A 22,994-nucleotide genomic window follows, 5' to 3' on the forward strand; every position below is an offset into this window, starting at 1 on the left:
GCCGGGGCGGAGCCGGGGCCGGCCCCGCCCGCAGCCGGGCTCGGGCGGCGGGAACGCGCGGCGGAGCGGTGACTGACGCCCCGCCATGTCCCGCTTCTCCCGGGCGCTCCGCCGCGCCGGCGGCGCCCGGGCCGGGGCTGCGGGCGTGCAGGAGGCGGACGTGCAGCGGTGGGGGCTGACAGGTCAGCGGGGAGCGGGGGAAAGGGGCGGCAGGGAGCCTGAGCGGTGCGGTGCTGTCAGAGGTGGCGGGAGGGGCCCGCGCTGCCTGGGGCTGCCCAGCTCACTGAATGGCTGGCGTTGGAAGGGGACCTTGAAGATTATCCAGTTCCAACCCCCCTGCCGTGAGCAGGGACGCCTCCGTCTAGACCAGGTTGCCCAAAGCCCCATCCGACTTGGCCTTGAGCACCTCCAGGGATGGGACATCCACAACTTCCTTGGGCAACGTGTTCCAGTGGCTCACCATCCTCACAGTAAAGATTTTTTTTTTCTAATGTCTATTCTAAATATATTCTGTTTCAATTTGAACAGATTCCCTCTTGTCCTGTCACTGCAGGCTCCTGTAAACAGTCTTGCCCATCTTTCCTGAAAGTTCCTGAAAGGCCTCAATTAGGTCACCAGGAAACCTTCTGTCGTCCAGCCTGGACAACCTCAGTTCTCTGAGTTGTCTGAGCTCTGTACTAACACCCCCCTAGGCTGGAAATAAATAAAGGTGCAAATAAATTGGCTCCCAAGCATGTCAAAGTGAGCTGCAGTTGCTGCAGAGATGGCATTGCTGCCATACTCTGTGCCAGCCTTCCCTGGGTGCTGTAGTCCCTCTGCCTGGCTTTGTGGCTAGGTGGTGTTTGGGCCAGGGCTGAGCCTGGCTTAAACATTCCTGGTGCCTCCGCACAGCCTCAGGCAGCTCTGTGCTTCGGGGATAACTTGAGCAAGGGTTGGCCTGTTCAGTGGCCTGGAAGTGGGTGTCAATTAAAGTGCTTTCGGCTGCCTGGAGGGTGATGTTAAAGGGGAACGCCAGGGCAATCCATCCTGCCCACACATTTTCCTTAGGTGCTGGAAGTCCTCACCTCAGTCCCTGGGCTGGTTTGGGTTTGTGTAGCCTGCGGGCTGGTGAGTTACTTCATGCACGCAGTGTGCACATTTTCCCAGGGAGGAGAGGGCAGCAATGCCAGAATACACAGCACTTGAGTCCAAGCACAAGGAAAGGTCTTGCCAACTCCTATGTGATTTGTTTTGTATTCATTTTGACATATCATGCCCCATAGTAAGGATTGCAATGGTGGTAGTAGTCATAGTGGCCTATAGTGGAGGTCTGCTTTAGCTTTAAGTAGAGAAAAATGGAAAACATCTTGTTAAGAAATTATTATTATACAATAATAGATTGTGAGAAGTATTTCTGGTAGCCTAAAGCGTGTCCCTGGCTCTAATACTTACTTTAATATTTTAAAAAGTGATTCAGGCTGAAAATTAAGCTGTCTTTTAGGAATGCAAAGTACCAGCCTAATTACTAGGTCAGGTCTTTTGCACAGTCAAGGATGGCTCCTTGACTGCCATGGCTCAGGGCATTTTTGTGCAAGTTTCTGAATATACTTTAATTTAATTGCAATTACATTGGGGTCTTTGCTATCCAGGAAGGTAAACCAGCTTCTTCTGAAGGCTGCTGTGCTTTTCCTCTAAGGCATATGTTCTGGGCAGGACCTGTTCCTAGTGTGTGTATGGAATGCATTAAGTGACTGTAACAAATCACTTTTATTCCCAGGCATTAAACTTCGTCCCTATCAATTAGAAGGTGTAAACTGGCTGGTGCAATGCTATGAAGTCCAGCATGGCTGTATCCTGGGTGATGAGATGGGCCTTGGGAAGACTTGTCAGGTGTGTCTTCTTCTTCTGGAAAATTATCTTTGCTTAAATTTTTGGGGTTTTAGCTTAGTATTTCTGCAAATTGAAAAAGTACCTTACTGATTCCCCCCCACTCCTTCAGAATTCCATACTCAAGTGAGAGCTCATTGTCTCTTTCAGTCCTTAACCACTTAAAACAAGTCCTGAGTTAAGTCCTGTGTAACACCAAATGGGTTTCAGGGTTTTGTAAAAAGACGAGTGGCCATTTTATCCAAACATCTTAATGCATAATTCATAGTGTGCAGAGCTGAAGGCACAATACACAGCCAGTACAGGCAAAATAATGTCCTTTTGATGCACTTGCACCAGGGGGTTTTTGTGTTTGTCAGCATATGGATTAAAATGTATAAGTCTAATTTTTTCAGAAGTTTGTTGGATTTTTTTAAAGTTTTTCAGTGGGTTTAAGTTTTTTTGGAAAATGACTGTGCTTTGGATCAGCTGATTTTATTCAATAGGGCTTAAATTACAAATAGTTTTAGAAAGTGATGCATAGTAGACCAGGTTTGTGACTGTGCAAGAAAGGGGCTTCATATATGGAGGTCATGTTTTAGGATTTAAGCCTTTTTGTCTGTATCCCACTTGATATTCTCTTAACTCTGATTTGTGATAATGAACCTATGGAAACTATCTGCAAAGCTCAGCAAGGAGACAGCTATGTAGGATCAGGCTATCGGGTTGAACCCTTCCCTTGTTATAAAAAAATATTTTCCTTGCCTTTTAGACCATTTCTCTACTTCTTTATTTGACAAAAAAGTTATCAAACAAAGAGAGATTTCTGATACTTTGTCCTCTGTCAGTTCTGAGCAACTGGAAGGAAGAGCTGGAGAGGTAAGTTTCAACAGTTGACTGGTTTACTGTATTATTGCTCAGACTTGCAATTGCAAGGTTTGCAAGTTGCAAGATTGCAGAGATTGTTTTCAAATGTGCTCACTCCAATACTTCCTTTTTATCCTTTCGAAGGGAAAGAAAGTAAAAAGGGAAGCTGCTACTAAGCCAACAAATCAATGCAGACTATGCAGTTAATGCATAGTCTTTACAATGCTGTGGTATACATGAACCCATCCATCCTATATTATTGGCTGACTTTCAGTCTAAATGCTTCCACTAGCTCCTTGCTTTTTATTGATTTGCAACCCTCCCTGCTCAGCCTCTCTTAGGCAAAATCTGCTGAAGACAGCTAGGAATCTTCATAATAAAAGGTAAGACCCAAGTTTGGGGGCATGCTTACATATGCACACAAAATACATGACACACAATACATCAAAATACATCACAGCTGTGCATGCAGCCCATCCTCACTGGGGTGACAGTGCTGATGTGTATCTGCTGTGCCTGAAATATGTACATTTCTGGTCTGTAGCCCACAGACTCTTTGTAAGAGGAAGGGCTAGAAGTTAAAGGTTAGAACAGAAGTCTGTCTGTGTGGCTGTCAGCTGATGCTGTCTCTCTGCATCTGAAGTCATGCAGGTTACATTCTGAAGTGAGCTGGCCTGATTTGGATAGATTTTGGGTTGGAATAGTTGGGAGAAACTGCAGTCCTTCATAGATCAACAGTGCAGCTTTCCAGAAGGAGTATTAGGTAAATAATAGTGATGGGATTAAATTAGGAGAAATTTTATGGTCCCTACAATTGGAACTGATTTTTGACTGAGAGAATATATTTGAGACCCTGACTTGGACCTCTTTGCTGCAAACATTTTTGTCTTTATTTTAGAATTATTTAGGCCAATTCTTTGGCCTTATATGGGCCAACTGTATTCATTCACCTGCTTCTTATGAACTTTTTTCAGTTCAGAATAGCAGTTAGGTCATGAGACTGGTTTTGAATCATCTGCCTTGGACTCTTCACCTAAAAGAATGCAGGTTTATTTAGGACTTGTTGAAACCACAGCCAACAGTGGAAGTGCCAACCTGAGGTGAAAATTATGGAGGAGTGAGATTCAAAAGCTGAGAGCCAGACACATCTCACAGGAGTGTAGGGTGTTTGGATAGGAATTCTCATCATCTGTGCAGTGAGGTCCAGGGTCATAAACACATGGAAAGACTTAGCTTGGCTCACTGTTTTTTCTGTCTTTCTCTTAACAACAGGTTTGCTCCTGGTCTTTCTTTCATATCCTATGTAGGCAGCAAGGAAGAGCGACCCAAACTGCAAGAGAATCTGAAAGGGGACTCTCACTTCCCTACACTTCTGACAACATACGAGGTACGTGATGCCTTTGTCACTTGAAAGGGGGGCGCAAGTTTTTCTAGCCTTTTTTATTCCTCTATACCACTCAGTTCATGCCTGTCAGCCCACAAGTTTTCTCACTTTTACACTTCCAATTCTCTTCCCCCCTCTTCATGGGTGGGGTGTGAGTGAGAGGGTGTGTGATGTTAAGCCATGACATGCTGAAGGTGTCATGTAACTGTCATTTTTCTTCCTCAGGTAGTAAGTGCCTTCGTTCCACTCTGCTCCATTTCACCATAGTTTGCAGGCAGACAGAAAAATGCTCTGTTTCTTAACTGATGTATTTACTTAAATCACAAATCACAGTCCATTTTCTTTCATTGCAGATTTGCCTGAAAGATGCAGCATTTCTAAAGTCGTGAGTCTGGTTTTAATTTCTTTGAATTTAAGTCTGGATAGCTGTCCATGATTTCTTAAGTGGATATTTCTATGTGTAAGACTCTGTGTTGTTTCACAAGAGACAGGGATGTTATTGGCTTGTGATCAGAATTTTGTCTTTTCCAACTTTCAGTCTTTAATATCAGCTAAAATACATGTGAACTTCCCCCAAGGACAGTTTTCAAGCCAGTTAACTCAAAGCAATGTGACACATAGTGACTTACAGCAGTACATTAAGTATCAGTCCAGCAGAGGATATCCTCAAGAGCTTCAAGTTATAAAGGTATTAGTTGCAATATTCACTGAAACTGACCTGCGTTATATAACAGTGATAATGTGCTAATACCATGTCCTGAAGTTTATTGCCTCACAGTCAAAGCTGTGGAGGGCTTGTGAAACATTACACCTTCTACAAAGCCTGATTATTCAGCTGAAATTCAGCCTGTAGGAGGTACTGTCATGGTTATGCAGAATTCCACAGGCATCTGCACTTGAAATGGGAAGGAATTTTCCTTTTTTCTTAGCAGAAGTGCCAGTGCCTCGCAATGGTGCTATGACAAATACTGGGGGCAGCTGTACATAATGAATGGCTCAGTATCTTTGTAGAAGCACAAATTCAGTGTCCCCTGCTGGCACAATTTTGTGTCTGTCAGGACTAGTCAGGCTTACAATGGGCACCCTCCTGTCTTTCAGCAAAGCACCTGTCCTTGGCCACTGCTGGAAGTAGCAGACTGTCTACACATCATAGTAGAAACCAGGTCTAATGAAAGATAGCCGTGACTGTATTGTCCTTACAGTTTCATATCATGTTCTGCATTGCCGCATATTATTCCGTTTATTTTAAAGTGTAGCCTAGGTATGTAGCACCCAGGGAGAGCACGTAGCCAGCCCTAGTATCACAAAAGTGTCAGCTCCAAGTAATTTCCTATTTCTAAAGCTAACAAATAACCTCAAAGCCATATCACTCAAATTCAGAGTTTTGCCCTTTAGTCTCTCTTTTGAAAAAAAGTGGTTGCTAATCATTTGTACCTTGTTCTGTGTGGGAGCATTTGGAGCACTTTGTAAAGGAGGGTCAGAGTTATCAGATGTCTCCCCACCACTACTCCCTACAAGCAGTGTAACAGCACAAATGAGTTGAGCAAGAGCCATGCTCTAATGGAATAGATGGGGGATCAGACTCCACTCTGCACATGAGGTTCTGCAGTGCTTCACAGTGCAGAGTCCTTCTGCAATTAAGCTCCTGAGCTCATAGAATAAGAGTAATGACACACTTGATTGTTCTGGCAATGGAGAACCTCTCTGATATAGCAGAGAGCAAAATCAAGGCAAACAGGCTATTTTAGGAAGAATGTAGGTCACGGTGGTTTCAGATGTTGTATTCCACTGGGAGGAGAGGTGTGTGGGTGAGAGAAGATGGAGGTTCATGCTTTCCCTCCCCTGGAAATTACTCCGATGTGGAAGTTGAAACCCTAGTGATAAGGAGGCACAAACACTGGGTCTTGAGAAGATGTGGAGTTTCAATTAAGCCTAGTGCATCTACTGGATCACCAGTGATACTGCAGCCTGCTAGAGGACTCTCTGCATAGAGCTGTATGAACACAGAATAAGTTGAAGCTCCTGTGTTGGGTGATTTGCAAAAGCCTTGGGATCACTCTTCCGTCACTGCCTCATGATCATTGCTACGTTTTTGCACAGGTGCTAGGGCCTAGTTTCATGTGTCTTTTTCCAAATCAGAGACCTCTTTGAATGTTCAACAAACCTGTGTTTATGTCATTTTCCTGGTAGTAACGGGTGGAGAGAGAAGCAAAAATTCAAGTGAATTTTGTTAGTTTTGATTTCAGAAAAAACTCACCCAGACTATAGTTAAAAAACTGTGTCAGCTCTTCAAAAAACAGCACCTGTGAATTCTACCCCACTTTTGATATTTGCTGGTTGTTCATGGGATAGGACCCCACCTCAAGTTGAGCCAAGCCACTTACTTTGGTCCTTTTGTACTTACAAGAATGAATTGTCAGCCCCTAACTGAAGATGCTTTTTTTTGCTTGTTCAGCTTTAACTGGGCTGCCTTGGTTGTAGATGAAGCCCACAGACTGAAAAATCAAAATTCTCTGCTTTACAAGACACTTTCTGAGGTAAAGTAACTAATCTATCTTCTAGTGTCTTAAGACCTTTCTCTTTTCAGATTCTCTGTTTGTTCCCAGAGCATTAAACTCTGAATCATCACTTGTTTCCATCAGGGCTGCTGAAAAGATTCCCATATTTAGTGGCAGAGAGATAAAGGCCTTGTTGGCTTTGCATGGCGGTGGGCAGTATTTGGAGCTTCCCTCTCATTCTGCTTCATGTTTGGGCTTGCCATGTTGGAGCAATTTGAAAGACTTGAAAAAGTAAAACAGCCAGACATGGTGCTGAACCACAGCTGTGCTACTGCAGAAGTAGATGTCTGGCTGACCTAAGCAACAAGAGGCCATCTCTAGCTCTGGCAGGGTGAAGGAGCCCTTGTCTAGCTCATGAGAGCTCAAGTCTTGAGCTACTGACTTCCACTGTCCCATTTAATGGAGCCACCCTTGTTCACAGGGATTAGGAGAATTCCTCCAGCTTCCAAAATACCCTGCCCTGTCAGAGCAGCACAAATGCCTGAGTGAAGGCTGCACTTCTTGTAATGGCAGTGAAACATAAGCATTTGGTGTGTGCTGGCATCAGTAACAATGCATACAATACACCTTGGAAAATAGGGGGTTTTATTGAATTCCTGAAAGTCTTACATGTTCTGAATATATTGTCCATGATGTCTATAATTCAGGAGCTTTGGTTATAATCACAAAAAAAAAAAAAATAGATGTGACTTATCTCATCTCTCCTCCTAACCTATTTTCTATTACCAAACTTGAGATAAATTTGTATCTTTCCAAAGGTAAATGTATTTCCCAAGTCTCTTTATGGGGGTTACTGTGAGCAACATGGACCTGATAATGTTCCTATGTTTGTCAGAGTTACCCAGCAAACAGAAATGGAACTTAGTCTGACACAGTTTCATTTCACGGTCCTATTCCAACTGCATTTTCCCGTTATCCCTCCTTATCTAACATCTAGTGTGCAGTATTAGACTGTAGGCTGCATGGACCTGAGCATTTTAATGGAGTCAGTTTTGTACTTTGTTCTTATTTTGCTTACACTGAATTCCTTGCACTGGTGCCAGCCTAGTCAGTTTGGAGCTGTTTGACTGTCACACCATACCTCATGTTTGAATAGTTTTGGCAAATCTGCAGCATTCTGCAAGCAGTTCTGTGCTGCCACTCATCTTCTAAGTTAAGCCTAAGAGTGGCGTGGGTGGACTTGTATATTAACTAACTTTTCTTTGCAGATACTTTTTCCTAATAATTTTGTTTTATTGCTGGTTTTTTTTTTTTCAGTTCTCAATAGGCTTCAGCCTGCTACTCACAGGCACTCCAATCCAGAACAGCCTGCAGGAACTGTACTCCTTACTCAGCCTTATTGAACCTGACATCTTTCCTCAGGAACAAGTGAAAGAGTTTGTTGAGTATTACCAAGGTATTGAAAAGGAGAGTGAGCCAGGTCAGTAATAAGCAACATTACACTTCAGTCAGAACCAGCTTTTATCTTGACTAGGAAACAAACATGTTGTGTCCTCTTTATTTGCTTTCTTTTAATGGTGACAAGCTTTAAAATAAAGCTACAAAACCTAATGATTACTTTCAAGGCAAGAGCTTTTTTAATGTAGCTCCCAAATGTTGCAGGCATGCAGCTATGTTTTTGTTTCTCCGTAAAATGTGGCTTGATTTCACCAATAGATGTGAGATTCCTTTTACATTTATTTTGAAAGAGTGCTACTGAAGGTATTGTATAAATTCCTTACCTTTACCACAGCATTCTCCTCTGTTTTTGTTGGTTTTGGGTGGATTTTTGGGGTTTTTTTGGTTTTTTTTTTTAATTTTTCCCTGCCTCTCCATAGCCAAAGAATTGCACAGTCTTCTGCAGCCATTTCTGCTTCGGAGAGTCAAATCTGAGGTGGCTGCAGAGCTGCCAAAGAAGGTGGAAGTGGTTCTGTACCATGGAATGTCAGCTCTGCAGAAGAAGTATTACAAGGCTATTTTGACAAAAGATCTAGGTAACTGGGCATTTTGAAGTCTATAAATGATTTTTAAAAACAAAACTAATTCCTTTTGTATGTGCAAACTAATTCCTGTTGTACATGCATGCTCTGTTGTAAAGAAGCAGAAGTTACTTTGGTCTGCAGAGTATGTACAGAATAAATATGCCAGATTTGGGTTGCTTAATTTTTGATTTTAGCTTGTGGCAAATAAGAGACATATGTATTGATCTATTGATCAGGTATTGCGAGCTAGGAAGGGTCAGCTTGAGGATCTGCTTTGGGCAGTCTCAAAGTAATTAAAGAAATTAAAAATACTTATCACAAGGTAAACCCTGGTCCTGTTGCATGTTTTTGTATTCAAACAAAAGAAATTTTGGATCTGCGGTTCTCTACAAATTTTCTAACAGTAGCACAGATACCGTAAAGCAAATTTCAACCTACTGGATGCAGATAGGAGTTTTTTGGGAAACTGCAGGGTTATGTAGACAATGCAACCACTACCATCATGTGGCTTGTGAGTGCTTATTTTTTGTAGAAAAATTAAAACTGGGGAATTGCAGATGCTTTGTTCTTCTAGGGTTTTCTAGCACTTTGCATGAACATCACCCAGAAAATACGAAACTTCATCTTCTACTCTAATTAGCATATGAACATGCATTTTTTTTTGTTCTTCAGAAAAATGCAACAAGGAGATCTTGTTGCCCAGGAGATCTTGACTGTGCTGTATTTTTTTTTTTTTTGAAAATGCAAATGAACTGCACCAAATTTCTTTCACTTATTTTGATGATTTCACTCAGAAAAATTACAGTGACCTTTTCCAGGGAGTCCAGAAAGTTCAGTGAGTCTGACAAGGCAAAGTAGTGCTAATCAGGGTCTTATTTCTAAAAGCTTGTCCAAAAAGTGTGAGGGAAATTTTTTTTTGGCCCATGAAAACAGATGTATTAGTCTTGAGATGGGAAATTCAAATTCGATGTGGTTCACAGAGAGAAATACTCCAGTGCTGAAGCACTTCAGTGCAGGGCTTAGTACCAAGACATTCCTAGTCACAGCCATTAATGGAGCATGGGCTTCCCTGCTCTGTTTTTTTCTCTGCTCTTTGTTCCAGATGCATTTGAAAATGAAACTGGAAGGAAGGTTACACTCCAGAATGTCTTAATTCAGCTTCGGAAGTGTGTTGCCCACCCATACCTCTTCAATGGTAGGAAAGCAATGTTCTCTTTTGGAACAGAAAATATAACTTTGCTGATTTATACAGTGGTTTTCTATTATTAGTGTAATGCTTAAAAGAAGCAAGTAATAAACACTCTTGTACTTGAATCAGTAGCAGCTGTGAGTTTGTGACCAGTTCCAACACATGACAGTTCATCAATAATGACAAATAAAGTAGGAGACTGTGTGAAGTCTGAGTTTCTGACTGCAGCTTTCTATTTCTATGTCCCCTGTAATCTAAACAAAGAAATCACAATGCTTTGTGAACTACTTTGGGTGTTATTTGGAGATAGAGAAGGACCATCACCTCTCAAGCAAGCATCATATGGCTCCGCTCAGCAAAAGCGACAGTGCAGATCCACTGAGGTTTACCACAGAATTGTTATTTCTGTGGTATTAACTCTTCTTTGGAAACTCCTTTCTTTTCCAGGTGTTGAGCCAGAACCCTTTGAGATTGGAGACCATATTGTTGAAGCTAGTGGGAAGATGCATTTGTTGGATAAACTCCTTTCATTCTTGTATGCTGGGTATGTCATGTTGGGATGGGGTTAACATAGGGAGAAAAAGTAAACTGGGAAAGCAAACTACGTTATTTAGCCATAGACTGAGCAGTTATTCATCACAACACAAGCACTGGCCTGTTTATTCTACATTACTACCTGAAAGAAGTAAAAAAATATGTATTGGAGATGATAGAGGAACCTTGAAGATTCCTGCACACTGGTATGTCTGTCCAAAGCATCTTGTATTCAGCTGGAAGCAGGTGTGCTAACAGTATTGTTATTGTTGTTATATTATGGACAGATACTTTCAGGTGCATTTGCACTAGCATTTCTCAAAGCATTTGACTAACTCTCTCACCTGCTCTCATATTTGCTATATTTGAGAACCTAGCACAATAACCATGTGACTTGGCATTCAGCATATCTGCTTTGATTGTGAGTTTCCTGAGAGTGGTTTCTAATGCCTCAGTTGAGTTCCTTTGTGCTAGCATGCCTATGTTAGCCTGGGAGGCACAATCCATGCTAAATGTGGAAAAGAAAAACCCAAGACTAAGCTGAAACTTCAGAAGTTTGGGATTGATGTTCAGAACCCCTTGTGTTATGCTCTGGTGAGTTCAGATCCTGGAATCCAAAGACCAAAGGGCAGATCTTCAACAGCCCTTGTGAAGTTCTGATGTGATTTTGTTGTGTTTGTCCTGCTGTGTAGCACCTTGTGAGTGGCTACGTCTTCACTGAATGTCTTTTCTGCAGGACCAACCCTGTGCAAATTCTGGACTTGAAAATGTCTTTGTTCTGCTCTAGGGTGAAGTCTGATTTAAACAGAGCACTGTCTGAAGCCTAGGGCTGGGAGGGAGGAGAGTTGATTTCTAACACACCTTTGTAGGTAGAGCTTGAAGGTCATTTGCTGGAGAAGGAGATGTTCTGCTGTCACAGAGATGCCGATACTACATTTTCCCAGTATTTCAAATGCATTGTAGTGTGTGATTTGAGAGCAATCATATGATGAAGAAGACCTAATCATGCTAGGCTGAAGCTCAGGGTCCTTTTAGATATTCTTCTCACCAGCCTGTATCTAGCCAGCAGCACAGCTGTGCCAGAGCCCTGTTACTTCTCTGACTCTACACTCTGCACAGGGCAAATGCTGATGGCAGATAAAGCTTAACTGATTTAATTTAGATGTGGAGCTGAAAATGTGAGGGAATGGGCCGTGATTCTGGGACACAGCCTTGCTGCATTACCAGGGACTAATAATGATTGGTTAAGCTATTGTGTCCCCCCAGCACACTGAAGTGCTGTCACAGCATGCTGAGGATCACAGGGTTTCATGTTCTTGCAGTGGCCACCGCGTGTTGCTCTTTTCTCAGATGACTCAACTGCTCGATATCCTACAGGACTACATGGACTATAGAGGTATGTTCTGCACACTTTGATAGGAGAGGGCTTATCCTAATGATCTCTGTCATATATTGTTCCTGTGATCTTGTTTGATCCACCTGGGATGGATAAAGGAATGTGATTAAGATTTTTTGGTTCTTAGTAGGCAGGGACCATATTCCTGCAGCAGCTCTGTGAGTTGGAGGGTCTTGAGTTCAGCTCTTTGCTCTAACCAGCTTCCTGAAATGAGCTGGCAGTTAAGTGTTACTCAAAGTAGCTTCATCTTTTGTGCCTTGAAGAAATGGAGCTAACAATGGCAGGGTAGCAATGTTTCATTATATACCTGTGTTCAGCTGTGTACCTGTGTTGTGAAGTAATTGCAGTAAAGGCAATAGGCTTGCTCTAGATTCACTTTGTCCAGCACAAAACACAAACTGAGCCACAGTTATACCAGGAAATTATTTTTTGATTAAAACAGTTGTTGACAGTGGGGCCCCAACATGTCTGAGGGCAGGTTGGATCAGACCATTTTTGGCAAGGTTAGCGATGTGTTCTTGGGACGTTTTCTTTTGTTTCAATCCACGTGGCTCCGTGCCTACTTAGGATTTCCCATGAAAGAGGCTTTTGTTTGGTGTTTATGGTTTTGGACGACTAATAATGTAGGATAAAGCCAAATGTAGTGCCATATTCCATACTGCATGCTCACAGCAAAGCACACTGAAGGCCGTGGGATTTGGATAAGGAGGATCTGATGGTTCTTGGCCTGCTTGGTGGGGCCAACAGCCAGCACAACATAGTCTGAAATGGGACTGTGTGCTAATGTTCTTTTACTTGGTCTCTGAATTTTCCTGCTGTGTTTCCAAGCAGTAAATTAAATGCTTAGAGTCTCTGCTTCAGAGTCAGCTAAATTGCTCTTTACCAACAGTCAATCTGGAAGTTAGGGTCATTACCTCAGTTTATATGAGGTTTAACTGGGAAAAAAATGAAGGAATTTAAGGCAATTAAATGAGAACCAAGTCAGTAGGATTTGGCAAAAAAAGATTCAGGACAGCAGTGAGACAACAGAGAATGAGGTAAGAGGGTAAGAGTAAAGGCAAAATTTCATAAACATTCACGCTGTTTGTTTGGAAAGGCTACAGCTACGAGCGGCTGGATGGCTCTGTTAGGGGTGAGGAGAGACACCTTGCCATCAAGAACTTTGGTCAACAGCCCATCTTTATCTTCCTGTTGAGCACCAGAGCAGGTAAGTAAGGAGAGACAAACAAACCATCTTGCTTCTGCACTCTTATTTTATTCCCTCTGGCAAGGTTTTAGGGAATTCTGAATCCTGCAGAGCCTGCTTGTGTGGGGGCTTTTTGAGGGAGACAGGACACATCCTGAACTTGGGTCTCTCATCTAGGACATCTGGTTTCTGTGCTTTCCTTTTGGCAGCTGATGCCAAGATCCTTTTCATATTGCAGCCTCTTGAGTTTATTTTATTCCAAGTTCCATAATGCCTGTCTCTGTGCCAGTTTGAGCTTAAGGAATCTCACTACCATTTTATTTCTGCAAGCATCAGACTTTAGGCAGGAACAGACTTCTTTTAAGTAAGCTGGTGGAATTGCTTCTCAAGTTTGCTGAACATGAACGTGCTCTTTAGCTGGCAGACAGACTGAAACGAGAGTCTTTTACTGTCCCGGGGCTGCAGAGAACTCCATGGGACTGCCATCTGTGCTGCTTCCCCTCTTTGCTCCCCAGACAGATGTGTGTCTTCTACACAGTTTCAAACCTCCCTGTCTCTGTTCATACAAGCACAGAGCCAAGCTTCTGCTTGTCTCCAGAGGAGGAATCCACACTGCTTGGTCTCAAACATCAAACTGGAACCAGGTCTTCCTCTGGCCTTCTGGTTAGACTTGTCTTGATGAGCCTGCACTACAGTGCACAGGGAGAAGCACACAGGGATAGTGAAGGGAAGAGCCTAATGCTGGATGTGTGTCAGGAGTATGTATGTCTATCACCATGGTGCCTGAGCTCTCCCTCCCATGCCAGCCAGACTTAGGGTTGTTTTTTACTGCACACTGCTATGTGTGGCCTAAAGCATCTTGTATTCAGCTGGGAGCAGGTGTGCTAACAGTGTTGTTATTGTTGTTATATTATGGACAGATGTTCAGGTGCATGACTGTCTCCACTTGCAGGGATGTTCTGATTACAGGGAAGGTGTCTTGTCATGAGCTGGGGGAAATGTAAGGCAGCAGGCTCTCCCCTCCTTAACTACACAATGTGGTCACAGTAGAGATCTTATAAAATGTAAAATTAAATGGGTTTTTAAAAAATATTTTTATTTCATGAGAGCCCAAGTTCTAACCTCAAAACCTTAAAGTCTCATAAACGCCTGGGCCCTGGTTATTGTATAGTTTGGCTTGGTGTTTTCCACTGTTTCAGTGGTGCACTTGCACCTGGCTGTGTGCTGCAGCCAAGTCATGACTTGGGCAATCCCTTGCCACTTCAGGGAAGCCAGTCCTTGCATGGATAATCTGCCTGCCAGCAGAAGAATTATGTCTATGTTCATCAGTCTTGACAATCAGTCCCTTTTGCATTGGTTCACTCACACCCTATGTTTTTTGATTACATTGCATTGTACAGCTTATTTTTTTGGACTGTTTCAGACAGCTGGAAAGTGGAAATGGAAGGCTTACCCATCTGTCTAGATCCTTATGAGACTTAGATTTGGGTTTGAGAGATGGATTGGATTAGATACAGTTGATCACATCTGACAGAACTTTGCACAGCATAAATTCTCTAGCTTCTCCTTTCTTTTCTGTTGGTGACATATGTTATGACCTTCTTTTGTTTGTAGGTGGAGTTGGCATGAATCTGACAGCAGCAGATACAGTTATTTTTACTGATAGTGATTTTAACCCACAAAATGACTTGCAAGCAATAGCAAGAGCTCACCGGATTGGGCAGCACAAGTGAGAAATATCACTACTTGTGGTTTGGTTGCTGACTATCTTGGCCTCACAGTATTACTTTCCCCTTCCACAGGCAATGGAAGGTTAAAATATGGAGATAGACTGAAGATCAAAGGGGAGCAGAGAGGATTTTTTGTCTTCATTTTCCAACTTAAACCTCATACAGTCTTGTCCTTGTCATGTATCCAGGGTGGGAACTTTGTAAATTTGGAATAGGAGATGGAGGGTGGAGGTTTGCCTGCACTTTTGCAGTGAGCATTTATCCTGTGTCAAGCAGAATTGTATCAACATCACATTTCTGCTGATTATTTTTGCTCATTTTGTTCTTACCTTCTTTACTTACCAAAGGAGTGGGTGAGGGGATAGTAAATACCTTAGTGCACCTCAAAACGAAGTAAGTAATAAGAATTTTCTTAAACTTTCCAAGGCCTGTAAAAATTATCCGTTTGATTGGGCGAGATACAGTTGAAGAAATAATCTACCGAAGAGCTGCCTCCAAGCTCCGGCTGACCAATGCCATTGTTGAAGGGGGGCAGTTTGCTCTGGGAGCACCCAAGCCTCAGGGATCAGCAGAGTTACAGGTAAACCAGAGTTGTATCCTCAATTTAACTCCAGTAACCACCTTAGAAATGTCCCAGAATGTTTCTGTGTTTACATTGGATTTGAACCTCTGCAAACAGTTGTGCATTGACGTGACAGCTTTTGTATGTAGGAACAAAAACGACATGCCAGGTCCAGACAGCATCTGATGTTTGAAGACAGTTTTTGCAATTTTGAAGTGCATTCATTGTGGAAAAAGGGTGTGTTGTCTTGCAGAAGAGGGGAAGACAGAACCTTTCTTTGTCTTACTTGTTTTTTAATTCTAATTAGTGGAAATTGTAAAAAGTGGAAGCTGGACTCATTGCTTCTCAAACTGATCTGTCTCGCGTGCTTTTCTCTCACAAGCAGAGCTGATAAGAAGTCAGGTGATAACCTAGTCAGCTTTTGGTTGTTAGCCTGAAACTCGGTCAGCCTTCTTTTGGCCTCTTGGCAAATACAGTGTCTCAGGAGTCAGTTTATAATTCTGACCTGAAAGCTGAGGTTTGTGTTGAGAACTTGGCTTCAAAGCATCAAGTGAAGTGACACTTAAGGGAATATATTCCCTGTGTGCAGCTAAACCTAGGAGAGGTTTGGATTTAGTGTATCCTTTCCCCCTCTGCCGGCCCTCCTTGCCCCATTTGTATGTATGTCAGCAATTAAAGTTTCTGTGGGAGAAGTGGAACTGAGCCCATAGGAAATTCCATGCTGATATTTTTCTCCCCCTGGATTTTTATGGTATTTAGGCTTTTGTTTTAAACGAGTTGAGGGCAAAAGCAAGCCTGGCCTTTCTGACTATGAAGAAAGCTGCTTGAATGCAGTCAGTATAGTGTAATTTTGTCATTTAGCCCTGAAGAAAAACGACTGTTCAAGTCTGGATGAGTTATGATTATGGGAGAAATGTTGTTGGGGCTTGTCCCATTAGGTGTTGGGAGAATGGGGCATGTTAAAGAATAAGTATTTTGACAGGCAGCCTTAAAGCTTAGGTTCCACCACTCATACATCCTTTGCATTTGAGCTTGAGAAGTTTGAGACACTGGGATTGACATGGAATTAGAGATAATAATACTGAACTTCCCCTTCTCTTTGTTAAAGCTGAGTGAAATATTGAAATTTGGCCTGGATAAATTGCTCTCCTCTGAGGGAAGTACTGTACAGGATGTGGAGCTGGAAAACATCCTTGGAGAGACCAAAGGAGGGCAGTGGATAATGGAGACTGTGCTGCCACAAAAGGAAGAGAATGAAGAGGAGGATACAGAGAGTAAGTTAAGAATCTAAATAGCTGTGTCACTTGAGTGCTGGTAAAGAAGGCTTCCCAAGCAGGGGTGTCATTTCTCAGGAAAGAAGAAAAGCAGAATTGTAATTAAGTTACTTGGTTTTTGTTTGTGGCCTATCCACAAACTTTATTTCTGAGTCTATTGGTATTTTTGTTCTTTTTTTCTGTCCTTATTTGCCTGTTTGTAAGATAATGTTAACAATACTTGCCCAGTTTTGGTGACTAGGAGTTGAATTCCTTTTCATATTTTAGTACCTCAGATGAAGATTCCTGAGAAATGGGGAAACAGTGATATTGTAGCTATTGCTTTTCCCACAGAGAGCCATTAAGACAGATCTACAGTTTTGGAGATGTTAGAGTAAGTTAAGGAAAGGCTGTGTAGCAGGTGTTTCATTTTTTTATCTCCAAATAAAGGATTATTGGCTATGAAAATCCAAAAGGTGAGGTAAGAAATGCAGAGTCATAGTGTCTATAGAACTAAAACAAACTTACTCTGTCTTCAAAACTCTGCTTTCCAGCCCAATTGTCACCCAGTTGTGGTTAGTTTTTCATAGCCCTGTACTACATGAAAATAAATTCTAAAATTAATTCCCTATTCCAGTGCCTTCTTTCCCAGAGAAAGACTGAGTTTTTGTCTGGGTACACAGTAGCACTTAGATATAGATTTGTGACTGAAGCTGAAGTATGGCTCTGCAGGATAGTTATTGTCCATCTAGCAGCAGTTGCCAGCAATGAGTAATTATTTGCTGAGAGTTAGCAAAGAGAGGTATTTTCTGGTGGTGACTTAAAAGAGGGGCAGTGGTACCACACTGTGTAATAGGTATAGGGAGAATAACTCATGTGGTGAGCAGCAACCCTGGGCTGACAGAATTCTGTACTTGCATTTCATTTGGGAAGTCAAAAGCAAAAACTTGCTGTCCCTTTTCAAGAGCTGCCTGTAACTACATAGCAGAGCTGAATGAATTCTCCACTGGCAGAGATGGAATGACCAAAGAGAACAGCAATAGAACCACAATTTAAAATAATTTAATGAAATAGGAAGAAGAATTCCTTGCCAGTCTAAACATGTTAAATTATCTTAAATTAAAAGCTTTTGTCAGAGGAAGGAAATCTTGATTCTCCCATTTCTACATGATACTGATTCTGATCATACCAAAAAGTGAGAGTGAAGATCTTTCTCTGCTGAGGGTAGAACAATGTCACAGAAGAGCCAGTTTTGTTTTTTTTTTTTTTATCTTACTGTACATTTTGGGTGTTAGTAGGTTTCTGTACCTTTTCACACTTTTAAATTATTTTTTAAAGATCACATGTACGTGTATGAAGGCAAAGATTATTCAAAAGAACCCAGCAGAGAAGACAAAAAAGCATTTGATCAGCTTTTGGACCTTCAGAAGGCATTTATTGAAGAGACCAGTAAGGAAGGGAGAGCTCTCCGGAACAAAGCAAACGTAAGGCAGATGTGACAGGGAACATGATGTTCTTTCATTTGCATGTGAAAAATGAAACTTGGCAGTTCTCTCTCTTTACCTACAGCTTGCAGAAGGCATGTTAAAAGATTGGGATGTCAGTGTACTAAAGCTGGCTCTGGAATCAGGACTTGACAATTCAGCAGTTCTGCTAACAGATCTGAGATATGCTGTAGAGGGCACTTCTGTTAACTCAGGTCACTAAACCACGTATTATGTGACAATTGTGTTGTGATGATTAAGACTTGTGGACAAGTCAACAAATGGGAAAGGAATGTAAGCTAAGGAAGGCATCAGGCATGGCTTTAAGATGAGCAGTTTGTTTCTGTGGTACCTTTTTCTTTCTCCAGGCCCTTCTCACAGGCCTTTGGGAACAGTCAGGCAGGAGGAAGCATTTGCTGAGTGAAGAGGAGCTAGAGGCTCGGAGGAAGAAACGCCAAGAAGCAGCAGCAAAGAGAGCAAGGCTCATGGAGGAAAAGAAGGCAGCAAAAGCAGAGGCAGAACACAAGAAAAAGTATGGTTTGCATTGCATCTGCTACTTGTAAATTGATGTCTGTTGCACTGTACTCTTGGAATGTGTCTGATTGATGGAAGTAATATGCTCAAACTGTATAACATGGGAATGTGAAAGTGGAAAAATGGCTTGAGTCCCTAGCAAGGGTTCTTACCTCCTTCATACCCTGCCTGATTTTACCTCTACTTTAATTCATAGAGGATGGCCTGAACAAGAACCCCATGTCTGACTGTACAATCAGTGAGTGTTTGGGAGAAGCTTTCTGAAGTGTCACAGTTGGCACCTACAAATTGGTCTGATATCTGTGACTCTCTGGCACGTCTTAACTTTCTCCTTCTTGTTTCCCAGATATTCTTCCTTTTCTTCCACTCCAAGTAGCTCCTTGCCCTTTGCTATGTGCTCACTTTTTCCATGCCTGCAATTGGCTTATCACATAGGCATATGGCTGTTAATATTATAAATAAGAACTTTGGTAACCTTTGTTCTGGCCTAAAATGGGGAGGGAGCAGAGGGAATGCAGGTCTAGGTCTCCTGTGTTTCACTGCAATGATTTAAACCAAGCTGTTTTTGAAACCCTCACCTTTGATTTTCATTGAACATCCTCTTCTCTTGGTTTCAGGATGGCCTGGTGGGAGGCCAATCATTACATATCTACCTGCCTTCCTTCAGAGGAAAGTGGCTCCGAGGAAGAGTTTGAGGAGGATGAGTTGGGGTGGAATGTGAATTTAGATTACAAAGATGGAGGCCAGAACTATATTAAATACGTCATGGGAGATGTAACCCACCCCCAAGCAGAAGAGGAAGATGCCATCATTGTCCATTGCCTAGGTGGGACTTGTGAACAACAGGAGTATTGTTGGGTGGGGTGAACAAGGGAGCTGACTTGTGTCTAATGGTTCAATAGTTTCTAATTCTCTAATCATTTGGATTTGAGTCTGACTTAATCTCAAGTGGTACAGAGGCAATACAGCCTCTACTCCAGCATATATATCCCACATAAGTACTAGCAAGGTGTGCAAGGGTCTTTGCATGCCTGCTCTGGATTTATGGGTAAACCTCTTCAAAGGTGCCTGTAGGGCTTGAAATTTTATATCTATGTCTAAATTATGACAGTTCCTGAGAGTAGGGCCTTTTGTTTATCCTGTGGAACCTGTAGGAATCAAACTGAGATGCTGAAAGTCATCTTCTTTTTCTGATCAGGAGAGAGAGACGGACACTTCCAGAGGCTGAGGTCAGAGTCTGTTAGTGGTTGTCTCTCAGTACTGACAGTACAGAGGCTCTAGGCTAGTCTCTTAAGGCCCTCTTTTAATACAATAAAGCTGAGGGAGATAAAGTCACATTATGGAGCTCCTCCTGAAGCAGTGTTAGAGTTGCTGTCTGTCCAGGGCTACAGCAAATTGTCATCACCTGCTTTAGCTTATGCTACACTGTGCATGAAAGCTCATGTTTGAAGTTCAAATGCCAAGTAGAAGTGAAAGACTGCAAATATCAAACACCTGGTGTGGGAAGCCCAAGGCACCGCATATTACATGCACGCTCTGTATCTGTATGTGAGGATACTGTCAGGTTTATATGTTCAGTCCTATGGTTAGTACTTGTTTCAGCATTCTTAGTGAACAGTAAGGAATTTTTCTGCATTGTTTTGATCCAGGGCTGAGGTTTATCCTTTAGAATAGTCCATTGAATAGTGGTTGACTTGAGTTTGTGTGTAGTTCTCATATCTGGTTTTGATAATCATTCATTGCCTGTGTACAGAGCAGGTGCCTTTCCTGCAGGGGTGGTCTCAATCTCACTTCTGAAAAGAATCTAACTTGTTATTTCATTCTAGATGACTCTGGCCACTGGGGAAGGGGTGGTTTATTCACTGCTCTGGAGGCTCGTTCTGATCAGCCAAGGCAAATATATGAGATGGCAGGAAAGATGAAAGGTAAGAGATGGAAATATGACCTGAGGCCAAGATACTTGAAAGAGGTTAAAACCCCACTGACACTGCAGGAGTGAAGTGCCTGGATACCTCAATACTCATGTTTTACTCTTTCTCTGGATATGTGCATCCCTAGATCTGAAAGTAGTAATTCAGCAGGTGCTTTGACTTGGCTTGTTTGGAGTGTTAGAACTTTGAATAGGGGTTGATCATTCCAATTCATCCTGCAAGTCATTAATAAAGGGGAAAAAACTCCAAACTTCTACATTATTCACAAAATATTTTTCACTAAATAAGACAGAGAACTTAATCTTCTCTGAAAGTGCTTTCAGGAAGGATGAAAGCCACCTCAGGCACCATTCAGCTGAGCCTTTGCTTCCCATGAAGCACTAATCTTTTCCTGATCATATATTACCAGTTTTGAGATAACTGCAGCTGGCTAGGAATTAACATCTTGCTAGATATTTCTAATTTCCTGGGAGTTGCTTTCTTCTCATTTTGGTGTCTCTCTTTCCATTTGTTGTCTTTAATCGGGATGTGTGTGTGTGATTGTGTGGCTCAGGGGAAAATGTTTGTCTTGCTTCTGTGGGCAAAGGATCTGACTGCTGAAACCATCATAAGGAGATACAGTCTTAGAGAATAATACAGAATTTGACAGTGAAGAATTTGACTGCTTCATTGACTGCTTGTTTATTCTTCAGGACTGATTTTTTATTGTTGTCCTGTTCTTTTTTTGGACAGATCTGGAGTTAGGAGGAACCCTGTTATTCCCTATTGATGATAAAAAATCCAGGAAAAAAGGACAAGATTTGGTGAGAATGAGAAGCTTTTTCGTGTTTTGCTCTATCCATATGTTTTTGAAGCTGTGTGAAATTAACCTTATGTCTTTTTCACAATAATGACACTGATTACTGAATGGCTAAATTGCAGTTAAATATCAGAGATAATGAGTTCTTGTTTTATTTATTAAAGGCAAAAGTTATTAATGCAGTTTTCCAGCACTGTCACTGTGTCTCTTAGGACTGTATATAGATTCTATTTCAATTTTTTGTGTTTTCTCCTTAGCTGGCCTTGATTGTAGCTCAGCACCGGGATCGGTCCAACAACTTGTCTGGCATTAAACTGTCAGCTTTGGAAAAGGGCCTGAAGAAGATTTATTTAGTAGCCAAGAAAAGGAATGGTAAGTGTCTTTGCAGTAGAACAGTGAATCCATACATGTGTGGTTGCACCTAAAGATGATGTCCAATTTGTACCTCTCTGTTGTTTTTTTCTGAAGTGGAGATCTCCATTGCAGATAGGCTGCTCAAAAGTATTTCTTCTATTCTTTGCTGGGTAGCTTGAAGTCTTTTCCAGATTGCTTTCTGTATGTGTATCTTCTGCTGAAGAGTGTGCACTCTCTGTTCCCTCCTTCTCAGCAACAGTGCATCTTCCACGGATTGGGTATGCAACAAAAGGCTTCAACTGGTACGGCACCGAGCGGCTCATCCGAAAGCACCTGGCAGCTCGGGGTGTGCCCACTCTTATGTATCCTTTTGGAGTGTGTCTCATCCCGTTCACCATCTAGTACTGAAATGATCCTGTAAAGATCTTGGTAAGTGCAAAGTAAGGAAGTAAGGCAAAGCACAGATGCCACAGTCCAGCTAAAAAAACTGGTTTCTCTCACTTTGCTGTCAGCATCCAGCATTTCTGACAGCATCCAGGTACTCATTCCACACTGAAGACTTAGCATTTTGGGTGATAATGACAGATGAGTGTGATTTAGCGTGCCTGTCAGGATTTGTTAGAGCCAGGTGCAAGTCTTCTGTTGACAGAATGGACTTACCTGTATATGCCACATCTGTGGGGGACATGACTGGAATTTCAGATTAAGGGAAGTGACTCAGAAAGCAGCAAAAGTGAGAATATAAAAAAAACATTACAATGTTCCAAACAGGTGATAGCCTGCTTCCTTTGCTGAACATGATGAAAGTTGGTGTGTTAGGACAGGCTTAGGAAGGCTTTCACCTTCCACGGAAGGAAGCAGGTTTACAAGGACGCTCTGTTTTGTCCCTTCTCTTGGAAGACATGCATTTGCTATACTAACACTGTCAGCAATTCCTTGAAACCAAAAACCTGAAACAAAGACAAAAGTATTCAGAACATTTTGGCTCTCTTCCCTTGGTAAATCTGTTAGTGGACATATTGTCTGGTACTTGTTGACACTTGACAGCATTTCCTTGACATTCTATTAGATACTACTTCTCTAGGAATAAAGGTTCTTCCTCTGCTTCACAGCCATATACATCTTCAACAGCAGTCTCAAAGCCATGAAGATGAAGTAATTTCACCAAGAACATGCACAAGAACGACCATCACTCAGGCAGTCCATGTGCATTCATGTCAGAAACATGGGTTGCACAACCATTATTCACACCTGTACCTCTCTGCTGTGACTGGCCCTGACATTTGCATGTTGTCAGTGACTCTGGAGTGGAATGAGACTCTCTCTGGCTTCAGAGTCCAAAGAGGAAGGATCTTGGCTCAATCCCAGATCTCTTTCAGAGATGGAAAATTAAACTTTTAACTGACAGTCCATTGTTATCCTTTACA

At 42.1% G+C, this 22,994-nt stretch overlaps 1 protein-coding gene across 2 annotated transcripts; it reads left to right on the forward strand.

The window, feature by feature from the left end:
- The first annotated feature begins 49 nt into the window (after positions 1-49).
- CHD1L (chromodomain helicase DNA binding protein 1 like) lies at positions 50-22,974 on the forward strand. 2 transcript variants are annotated; one of them, XM_021548970.3, is made up of 23 exons: positions 50-182; positions 1,757-1,869; positions 2,618-2,724; positions 3,985-4,099; positions 4,450-4,481; positions 6,552-6,633; positions 7,912-8,074; positions 8,472-8,627; positions 9,718-9,810; positions 10,252-10,348; positions 11,661-11,734; positions 12,831-12,941; positions 14,535-14,649; positions 15,077-15,230; positions 16,321-16,486; positions 17,804-17,949; positions 18,318-18,481; positions 19,101-19,309; positions 20,310-20,408; positions 21,147-21,217; positions 21,471-21,585; positions 21,821-21,929; positions 22,637-22,974. In XM_021548970.3, the coding sequence occupies exons 1-23, from the start codon at positions 86-88 to the stop codon at positions 22,713-22,715; spliced, it is 2,667 nt and encodes an 888-aa protein (XP_021404645.3). In that variant the 5' UTR covers positions 50-85; the 3' UTR covers positions 22,716-22,974. The 2 variants fall into 2 exon arrangements, with proteins under 2 accessions (XP_021404645.3, XP_085447897.1); XM_085591771.1 differs by lacking the exons at positions 50-182; positions 1,757-1,869; positions 2,618-2,724 and adding an exon at positions 2,896-3,095.
- Positions 22,975-22,994: the final 20 nt, after the last annotated feature.

This window comes from Lonchura striata, chromosome 1 (assembly GCF_050655825.1).
Source record: "Lonchura striata isolate lonStrDom1 chromosome 1, ASM5065582v1, whole genome shotgun sequence".
Taxonomy (NCBI): Eukaryota; Metazoa; Chordata; class Aves; order Passeriformes; family Estrildidae; genus Lonchura; species Lonchura striata.

Bases quoted from the DNA above. Each gene is read 5' to 3' on its own strand.
- CHD1L (XM_021548970.3), top strand. From the start codon at position 86: ATGTCCCGCTTCTCCCGGGCGCTCCGCCGCGCCGGCGGCGCCCGGGCC. The intron at 10,349-11,660 runs GTATGTCATGTT...ATGTTCTTGCAG, and splicing joins CTTTCATTCTTGTATGCTGG to TGGCCACCGCGTGTTGCTCT. The intron at 16,487-17,803 runs GTAAGTTAAGAA...TATTTTTTAAAG, and splicing joins TGAAGAGGAGGATACAGAGA to ATCACATGTACGTGTATGAA.